Below are 9,778 nucleotides of genomic sequence, written 5' to 3'. Positions count from 1 at the left end.
TTGAATCGCCTCTTTGTGCTGATTGCTAACTAACTGGTTCACACATTAATCTGCCGATGATGCAGATAATCTCAGTATACAATTTGCATCCTTGTTCACACCAAGATATTGTTTGCTGCGTGACTAAATCAGCAGAGCTTTTTTGAATCAGACAAGTGAGTTTAGACATTCCTGTCTTGACCAACAGTTAGCTAATTGGATCGATGGCGCTGGGTTATGCATTTGGAATCAGTCAATGGGGCTGGACAACACAATAAGTAAATCAACATCTCAACCCTGTGCATCAAATGGTCCCATGGTCTAGTGGTTAGGACATTGGACTCTGAATCCAGTAACCCGAGTTCAAGTCTCGGTGGGACCTCATTTTTTTGGCCATTTTCTCAACATTTTTGCTTCTTATTCCCATTCCTCTTACTGCCTCTAAATTATCGCTTCGCATTTTCCTTTTCCTCGCCCTTCCTCCAAAGAATCATCACCATTTTGGGCCGTATAATCGTTTGTTTAACCTGCAGCTGCTGGAACGAGATTCGATCACCCTTGACATGACCCGATCCACACGCCCATGGATCCATCGCTCGCTGTCCCGTTTTGATCAATCATCAAGCAAGCACCCGCCCGTTCCGTTCCGTTCCGTCCCATCACGCGACAGCGACGTCGAGTGACACCTCACCGGCCTAATCCAATCCATCCGCCCACACTCCCCTGCCCGCGGCCGCAGGTAGGCAGGCCCTGCCCGCCGCTGATTAGTTAACCAAATCCCGTCCCATCGCCAGGAGGAGACCGATTAAGCAACCCACCCACGAGGCCACGACGCCGACGTGCGTGCCGGTTTCCGTTCCGCTCCGGCTGGACGGACGGACGGGACTGGACGGAGTTTTCACTTTCACGGGGAGGGCCTCAGGGGCATGGCCGTCATTTCCCGCGCCGAGATATTATTGTTTTCTTCCAGGCCTCCGCGATACGATAGGGGCGCGGAGAGAGGGCGTGCGGGGGCAGCCTGTGCCCCGGGCCACGTCACGTGGGGCACGGTGCTCTGCGCCTAGGGATCGGCGCCCCGCCCGGTTGCTTCGCTCCGAGTCCCCCGACTTTCGCTGCCCGACCTGGCCTCAAGCTGGTTCCGTGGTGCGTGACTCTTCGATTCGTGCAGGTGGCCGGTTTCAAAAAAATATATATATGATAATGAACAATTTACGTATTGTGATTTCTTATGGTTGTGATTCTGGGCTCCTTTGATACAAGGGCGCCGCTACGCGTCCGCCGACAAATGTGTTAGAAACATCCGTCATCCGAAGAGCCATTTGATTAGACACTTGACAGCCGTCGGATGCAACCATCACCTGCAATTGACCAGGTCGTTACTTCCTGCAACAGGCGTTCTGTTTCAGAAACATAATCCCCTGTACGCCGCCGTCCAGACACAGCTCCGCCCATTACTTCCTGCAACAAGACTCGTGTTGCGAACCTAATTCCTGCAACACAACCCAGTTACAAAATTTATTCTCCTTTTTCCTGCAACAAGACTCTTGTTGCGAACCTAATTCCTGCAACAAGTGCAACAAGACCCCAGATGCAAAATTTATTCTCCTTTTTCCTGCAACAAGACTCTTGTTGCGAACCTAATTCCTGCAACAAGATCTTAGTTGCAAAATTTGCAATATCTACAACCTCTTCTTTGTATTCTTCCAAAAGACCATTGTTGCAAAATTTGCAGCAGCATCTCTTACCTCTTCTCTGTATTCCTGCAACAAACCCCTTGTTGCAATTTTACCCAACAAAGAACATGATGCAGAAAACTTCACCTCGTCCCAGCCACAATTACAATAACACCATTGTTACAGGAACTGCTGCTGCATGCGGTACCGACGTTTGTAGCTGACCTTGAGGAAGCGGCAGCCATGCCTATCCACACCAGTGCTCCTCCAGGATGGTGACACGGTGCTCCGGCAGTGGTGTGCCTCACAGAGGAAAGATGGAAAGGAGGAGGGAGGAGAAGAGGACGAGCGCGGGTGGCGGAGCAACAACGTTTGGTTTGATGCAGTGGAGGTGGAAGAAGAGGTTGGGAAAGAAAGATGTGGATGGGATCTGTTTGTTGGAGATAAGAAGGAAAAATTAGAGCGGTGGTGCAGGCTCACGTGGGCACGTGGCGCATAGGAGAGACGGCAGACGTTTGGCATTGGATCCGTCGGATGATTAGAATCTTTTCCCTTGATACAAACAAATTTTCATAGAAACTTTGAAGGATTAGTCCTTATAAATATTCTTATGTTGATTGTTTGATTCACGTGATTGAATCCTATAGGAGTTTTTTCTTTGGAATTCTCTGTACTACTTCGCATAGGATTTATAAACCATCCACCCAAACCGCTCCGAAAGAATTATTTGTTTTTTTTCTATGATGCAATCAAACAGCCCAAAATCATGTGGGTTGAGATGAGCATGGCATTTCAATCATATGTTTTTTCTACTACCGCATTTTTAGAATCATGTGAGTCAAAGAGGGCCCATGGATTTTTCTTGCACCGGATGGAATGCGGCTGCCACGGTCCGTGCCTCAAGCGACGGGGGCTAAGGAATGGAAAATTCAAAGAATGTTGTTTAAAGTATTTGGGACACTTTGTATCAGTAACATCTGCCTAATGGCTCATGGCTAGATTAGGCCCCGCTAGGTTATGTGCTCTGCCACACTCACCACACGATTTGGTTGAAGTAAACAGAAGAAACGTGACGCACACAAGGCTTGGCGGTGCAATTTTGGTGGCATCACAAAGCTAGCATCCATCTTCGCAAACACGAAGCCGATGGATGTGAGGCAAGCAATTGAGGAGAAAACGACGTTCTAAACGCCTTATCGCACGAGGCATGTATAGTGAGCATCTATCCACAAACGTTTTGAATCACCGCATTGACTACTCTTTTTTTTGCGCTAAACATTTCACATCCACGCCACCGAGGAAGCAAAACAACAATTTTCATTGGTGTTGCGCGGCGGCTCCGGCTAGAGCAAGGCAGCACGCTGCACGCTTCCATGAGCTGGATTACAAGAAGGTACCCAAGATCGGAACCGATGGATTGGCGGACTGCAAGTTTTTTTATTTAAAAAAATTCAGCTTTGCAACGTAAAAGGACACCAGTTATTTGTACCCACCATACATGGCCATAAGTCGGGCCGGACCAGGCTTCGAGCCAGGCCTACTAAAGCCCGTAGCAAAAAAACATAGACCCGGCCCGGCCATTAGCCCTAGATTTTAGGCCCAGGCCCGACCCATCAGAGGAAAAGCCCGTCGAGCCTCAGGCCTAAAACGCAAAAATGCAAAGCCCCGCCCAACATCCGGGCTCAGATTTCAAGCCTAGGCTCGACCCGCGTGCAAGACCGGGCTGGGTCGGGTTTCCCACGGCCATGTATAATATACTACTCCCTCCGTCCTAAAATTCTTGTCTTAGATTCGTCTAGATACAGATGTATCTAATAGTAAAAACGTGGCTTGATACATTCGTATTTAGAGAAATCTAAGACAAAATTTTTGGGGAATAATAGAAAGATTGAGGGAATTAATGCATTGTCCTTAGGGTTAGTTACAGGGGAAAGCAAATCCAGTTTTTTCCATTCGTTGTCTTGGAAAGGAAGACTCGAGGCGTGCGCGTAGCGGGGGAGGGAAATATCTCGCGGCCACCCACTCCCACTTGGCCGGCCCCGCATATTCCAAACCCCGAGACCCGCATCCTCACCCGCCCGCTGACGCGTGGGCCCCGTCGCACGCGCGGGCGCGCCCCCGATGCGATCCGGGCGGCCACCCACCGCTATAAATGCGTGCCCCCGGCGGGGCAGCGTCCTCCTCATCGCTCTCGGGGTTGGCTTCTCCTCCCCTTCCGGTTCGGGTTCTGGTTCGGTTCGGGTTCGGTTCGAGAGAGAGGCCGAGTAGCTAGCCTAGTCTAGGGTTTCGGTAGAGAGGAAGGGAGATCCATGGCGGAGACGGAGTACCGCTGCTTCGTGGGCGGCCTCGCCTGGGCCACCGACGACAACAACCTCCAGCAGGCCTTCAGCCAGTACGGCGAGATCCTCGACGCCAAGGTAACCAACCGACCAACCAACCCCTGCCTCCGATCTGTCCCGATCCGTTCGAATTTCGCGTCGTGGGGTGTAGATCTGGCCCGATCTGGGGTTTTTGTGTGGCGGATCTGACCGGATCTGGTGTGGTGTTTGTGTTTTGTGCGTGCGTGCAGATCATCAACGACCGCGAGACGGGGAGGTCCCGTGGGTTCGGCTTCGTCACTTTCGGCAGCGAGGAGTCGATGCGCCAGGCCATCGAGGAGATGAACGGCAAGGAGCTCGACGGGCGCAACATCACCGTCAACGAGGCCCAGTCCCGCCGCTCCGGCGGTGGGGGCGGCGGCGGCGGCTACGGCGGCCAGCGCGGCGGTGGCGGAGGCTACGGCGGCGGCGGCGGTGGCTACGGCGGCCAGGGCGGCGGCGGCTACGGCCAGGGCGGCGGTGGCGGCTACGGCCAGGGCGGTGGTGGCTACGGCGGCCAGCGCGGTGGCGGCGGCTACGGCGGCGGTGGCTACGGCGGCGGCGGTGGCGGCTACGGCGGCCAGCGCGGCGGCGACTCCGGCGGCCAGTGGAGGAACTGAGCGGCGGGGCCCTCCAGTTATCGATCTATCTACCATCTCGTCGTCTTCGTCAGCAAGTTATCTTCAGTGTCGTCGTCGTCGTGTTCCTGTGTCAGTCAGTCTTGAGTCGTGTGTGTCGTTCGGTCCTGTGGTGTTTTTGATCGCGAGCTCGAGTGTCGCTCTGTCCGGGGTTAATTAGAGCTGGTTACGCGAGGAAGAAACAACATGTGTTATCTTTCAGTCGGTCGTGTTCGTCGGTGATGCAGCAATCCCTTCTGTCATGGATTGGGATGTGATGTTGGAAACCTATGTTTGAACTCAGTTTAAATGGATGAAGAAAATGCAAGTGATAGCTGCGAAATATCCTCCTATGTGTACCGATTGCTTTTATTCTTTTTTCTCTTTCGTTCTGAAGCATGCATTCTTCAAGCAAGTGTGCAAGCATCCATCTGTCTTTTTCTTAAGCAAGTGTGCAAAAACTTGCCAATTCAGCTGATGACATTCCAATCTCATTCAGACGAAACGCAAAATATCCTCTCCCTCCTGGTTGCTTAATTCTAATCTTCTGTGCATAAGATGCAAAACTTGCTGGCACCAACGCTGTAATACATCTATCATAACTGGCGCGATTGCAGTACACAGAGCACAATGAGGGTGCATAACAAAAGTGATGGTTTGGTTCAAACATGAGTATTACATGAGATAGCCAAAGCAAAAGCAGCAGCATGCCCATAACAGTGGTGCATATGGCTGTCCAGTGTTTGGTTGTTGTTTCAGTCGAGGACATAGATGCGGGAGGCGATGTCCTGGACCAGCCAGTCAAAGCCCCGGAGCAGGCCGTCGCCGGTGTAGGCGCTGCAGCCGACGATCTTCCAGTGCCGGTCCTTGTTCATCACTTCAAGATTCAGAACCTGGATCCAAAAACTCCACCCGGTTACCATCGAACTCGAAGAACACTAAACATGCCAATTATTAGATTTTTTTTTAAATCATCATGAAGCAAAGACCACAAACTTGTATGTATATGCTAGGATTATTTTCCGTTTTGACTGTCCTTAAAGCAAAGATCACAAGATGATCATGTGGCTCCAGGTACGAAGATAGACCAATATATGGGGGTCCATATACATACTGCTTGACTAGTGTGTTTTACCTTGGCGATTTCGTCAGGCTTCAAAGCGCCCTGAATGTCTTGCTTATTTGCGAAAACTAACAACGATGATCCAGCTAGTCTCTGCAACAGAAATTTGAAGGATCACTCCAATAGTTGAACAAGATAGCACATAAATTAAGCACAAACATGCTAGGTAACCGAATTTGTAGTCCCAAGAGTTTCCTGATGCTAAACAGCAAACATTATCTTTTGCTAGTTTTCAGTGAAGTTATTCAAAGCAAAAAAAAAAACCAAGACAAATTACGCTAAAGTGGATGATCAGTGGTATTCACTAGGCGGTTTACCTCTTCTTTCAGAAGATTATGGAGCTCCGCACAGCAATCATCGAGCCTTCGAACATCGGAACTATCGACCACCCAAACGAGACCGTCAGTCTGCTCGAAGTAGTTCCTCCAGTATGAACGGATGGTCTTCTGCCCCCCAACATCCCATATGTTCAGCGAGTACCTGCCACAATCACAACATTATCAATTGTCGGCAATTTGTTCTGCTGTTCCCTATTACTACTAAATGCATTTTGAGTTTTTGAACACCATGATTCCTGAGTGATGGGCATCAAGGATCAAGCAGCTGTAATTTTTTAGCCAAAATATGTAGTATTTTCACCGATGTGATTTACTAGTTTCTCAGATTAATGCGGATTAGAATTTGCATTGCCTACTTTGAATGCTAAAAGTATAACTACCTATGTAGGCGCAACTTGCTTCATAGTAGGCTGAAAAACAACAGACGCTAACTGAAATTTGGGCCAAAATATGTTGTATTTTCACCAATATGATTTACTAGTTTCTCAGATTAAAGCAGATCATCAATTGCATTGCCTACTTTGAACACTAAAAGTACAACCACCTATCTAGGCACAACTTGCTTCATAGTTGGCTGAAAAACAACAGATGCTGACTAACTTGGACCTAAAAAAATCTCAAATGGACCATCATATCATCTGATTGTGCCATTTGGTGTCACAGTTGTCCTACTCTGTCTCTAAAACTGTCAATTTTCTGACCAGATCACTAAAAGTCATTAAAATTGTGCTGCATCAGTGTTGAATTTTAATAGTGTCCTCTGCTCTTCCAACATAAAAACATTGACGCCAAAGTACACTTTGATGATTGTGGTTGTGGACCAATATGACTCACAACATTCCCAAACATATCTATGGACGTCTCCCTCTCTTAGCTGTTCCCCAAGAACCTAGCTGCACAGCTCGAATACTACTGGACCACCTTCGGTCAATTTTAGCTGAAGGACTACACAACAATTTTCTCCACCAAGCAGTAATTTGTATCAGATTATCTAAAGCTGTTGAAATTGTATTGAGTAATCACTAAACTTCCAAACAACAAGCTCAGATTACAAGATTGCTCCTCCAATTATCTTATGCAACTACAAAGACTAGGGTGCCCTTGACTTAACAGAATCTATGGCATACTTGCAACAGTCAGGAGACATGATCTAGCATAGCAAGCAGTACTATCTAGTGGCACATGCATAGTTAATTAGTTATGGATGTGCTAAAATTACAATGAAATCTCTTAGAACGCCCTTAGTTAATACAGGTGCCATTCTGTAGATATACCTTAAAATTGGAATGATCAACCTAAAATTACAATGGAATTTTCCAGAACACCTTTAGGTTAATACAACTGGCATTTTGCTAAACATGATACAGAGTTGGAATGATCAAGTATAACATCAGCTGGTACAACCTTTCGATTTCTGGCATAATTAACTTGATAAATGAAAAATGACTATAGTACATACTTTTGGTACTGGATGGTTTTGATATTAAAGCCAAGAGTAGGGCTGATGACACTGGTGTCCTCCCCATTTATCTTGAGCACAATTGTCGTCTTACCCGAGTTGTCCAGGCCACTGAAAATTTGACATCGGTGGAATAAATCAATCAAGAAGAACAAAGAACTGAATGGCACAAGCCTTGAAAGTCAAGAAGCATACATATCAACCAAAGAACCAAGAATAATAGTCTGTTTGGATAGGAGGAATCTGGGGTAAAATAAGAAGGCGGAAAAGGAATGGAGCAGGACGCTTACACCATGAGAATCCGCATCTCCTTTTCCTTGCGCTTGATTTTTCTGATGATGCTGAGGAGACCCATTCTGGAGCTGGCCCAGCAGAAGAATCAGTATAAAGTAAGATGAGGAGAGGGGAAACAGGTACAAAGACTTGTGAAATTCTAATTCAGTTGAGACACTCAGGCAGGCTGCTATGAACCCCCAATGTTTACAACAGGATCAGACAGAAAAACAAAATGCGTTAGGAGCCAGTGATGTAATGCAGGGTCATAATATTTCAATTTCAGGATATTGGTAACTGGTACCATATCGGTCGGGTGCAGAGGTAGGGATAAATCGGTGAATTTTTGAGTCAATCGGCCAGTAAATCAATTAATAGGCTATTCAGTGACCAACCGAGTAGCGATTAACTGACCGAGATGCCGATTAACTGGCCGATATTTTGGAACAATAATATTTACAACCAGTGAAGATTCAGACATGGTTTGTATTTCTCCTGTAAATTCAAAGCAAAGTCTAATCTCAGAAGACATGAGCTGTCGGTAGACGAAAAAGCACGGCACGTCTCTGCGAAGCGGCATGCAACTACGAAATTCAGGGGTGCACTAAGAAAACAACTCTTGGCACTGCCTCTACTTTGACCAACTATAATAAATCTAAGATCCGCACATGCATATACGGCTATGACACTGCCTCTACTTTCACCAAGTATACATCTAAAATGTGGACATGGATATATTGCTGCGCCACTGCCTCAGACACTAACGATTGTAACACACGAGCCCGCCCTCAACCGAGCAGCATATATAGCAAACAATGGACAGCTGAAAATTGGTTTCCTCCGATCATGCGAAGACCAAGATCGTGGCATGGCACAAACAATCATAGCGGACACTGAAATGGGTCTGTAGTTGCATATATATACCGATATGACACTGCCTCTACTTTGACCGAGTATACATCTAAAATGTGGACATGGATATATTGCTGCGCCACTGCCTCAGACACTAACGATTATAACACACGAGCCTGCCCTGAACCGAGCAACATATAGCAGACAATGGACAGCTGAAAATTGGTTTCCTCTGATCATGCTATCAACAATTATAGCGGACATTGAAATGGATCTAGCAGAAGGGCACCCGCGCACATAATAAAGCATAATGAGCCTTCGACCGTCGGAGATGCAGGGTGCGTGCGTGCTTACCTACCTAGGAAGGACCGGGCCCGGGGGCGGGAGGCGCAGGGCAGGGCAGGGGCTCGTGGGCGTGCACGGGGACAGGCGGAGGCGAGGGCAGAGCTCCGTGGAGGCGCGGCGGCTGCGGCGACGGCGATGGAGATGCCGCTGCTTCTGAATCTGAGGAGAGACTGAGGACTGCGGTGAAGAGGTGCGGCGTGCGAATGGGGACGATGGCCGTGGGACGGGCTGTGGGCCGACGGCGCTTTTACTTGGCCCAGTGACATTTCTTTTCTTTCCCAGATGTAAGAAGGCCCATTTGTTTATGATAGGGTGGGTAGCCCATTCAGCATTATCAGTTGAACCATCCCAGAACTTTACCGCAAGATTGAGGTGGTTGACCAGCTAGCTCGCCGGATCAGCCGGGTCAAGGAGACACAGCTTTCACCTAGGCTCTTCTATGAGGATGATTATGTACGGGTCCGTGCTAGGATTCTGGTGAATAAACCCCTCACGAGGGTGACTCCGCTGAACGTGGTGGGCGAGGGAAGGAAATTCCTCCCTGTCAAATATGAGAAAATACCCTACTTCTGCCAAGTGTGTGGTTTCATGGGCCACAATCATGAGGAGTGTGGAGATGGAGTCTGGGAGGCGAAAGACAAGCAATGGGGCAGCTGGATGTTGGCACAGCGAAGGGAGATAGCCCAGGAGCAGCCGGGCGGCGGTCGAGCGTTTCGAGGAGGCCGCTTTGGAGGCCGAGGCAGAGGAAGAACAGGCCGGGGC

At 48.5% G+C, this 9,778-nt stretch overlaps 2 protein-coding genes and 1 non-coding gene across 3 annotated transcripts; 2 read left to right on the top strand and 1 right to left on the bottom strand.

Moving 5' to 3' along the window:
* Positions 1 to 289: 289 nt before the first annotated feature.
* TRNAQ-CUG lies at positions 290 to 361 on the top strand. The gene has a single exon. It is a non-coding gene; the product is annotated as a tRNA-Gln (tRNA).
* Positions 362 to 3,807: 3,446 nt separating this feature from the next.
* On the top strand, positions 3,808 to 4,971 carry LOC125506963 (glycine-rich RNA-binding protein blt801-like). The gene is made up of 2 exons (XM_048671671.1): positions 3,808 to 4,069; positions 4,222 to 4,971. Exons 1-2 carry the CDS (start codon positions 3,962 to 3,964, stop codon positions 4,627 to 4,629), a joined length of 516 nt encoding a protein of 171 aa, XP_048527628.1. The 5' UTR covers positions 3,808 to 3,961; the 3' UTR covers positions 4,630 to 4,971.
* A 275-nt stretch (positions 4,972 to 5,246) lies between these two features.
* Positions 5,247 to 9,222, bottom strand: LOC125506962 (ADP-ribosylation factor-like protein 2). Its single transcript, XM_048671670.1, has 6 exons — positions 9,026 to 9,222; positions 7,837 to 7,908; positions 7,547 to 7,657; positions 6,067 to 6,229; positions 5,762 to 5,842; positions 5,247 to 5,519 (listed from the first exon to the last, which is right to left on the bottom strand). Exons 2-6 carry the CDS (start codon positions 7,899 to 7,901, stop codon positions 5,382 to 5,384), a joined length of 558 nt encoding a protein of 185 aa, XP_048527627.1. The 5' UTR covers positions 7,902 to 7,908; positions 9,026 to 9,222; the 3' UTR covers positions 5,247 to 5,381.
* Between the last annotated feature and the right edge of the window lie 556 nt (positions 9,223 to 9,778).

The sequence above is a fragment of the Triticum urartu genome, chromosome 5, assembly GCF_003073215.2.
Source record: "Triticum urartu cultivar G1812 chromosome 5, Tu2.1, whole genome shotgun sequence".
In the NCBI taxonomy this organism is placed as follows: Eukaryota; Viridiplantae; Streptophyta; class Magnoliopsida; order Poales; family Poaceae; genus Triticum; species Triticum urartu.
Note: the sequence above shows the minus strand (reverse complement) of the source record. Positions and strands in the feature narration are given on the sequence as shown.

Excerpts from the sequence above, each read along its gene's own strand:
- LOC125506963 (XM_048671671.1), top strand. The coding sequence starts at position 3,962 with ATGGCGGAGACGGAGTACCGCTGCTTCGTGGGCGGCCTCGCCTGGGCC. Across the intron at positions 4,070-4,221 it reads GCGAGATCCTCGACGCCAAG|ATCATCAACGACCGCGAGAC; the intron begins GTAACCAACCGA and ends GCGTGCGTGCAG.
- LOC125506962 (XM_048671670.1), bottom strand. The coding sequence starts at position 7,901 with ATGGGTCTCCTCAGCATCATCAGAAAAATCAAGCGCAAGGAAAAGGAG. Across the intron at positions 6,230-7,546 it reads AAAACCATCCAGTACCAAAA|GTACTCGCTGAACATATGGG; the intron begins GTATGTACTATA and ends TGATTGTGGCAG. Across the intron at positions 5,843-6,066 it reads ATAATCTTCTGAAAGAAGAG|AGACTAGCTGGATCATCGTT; the intron begins GTAAACCGCCTA and ends TTTCTGTTGCAG.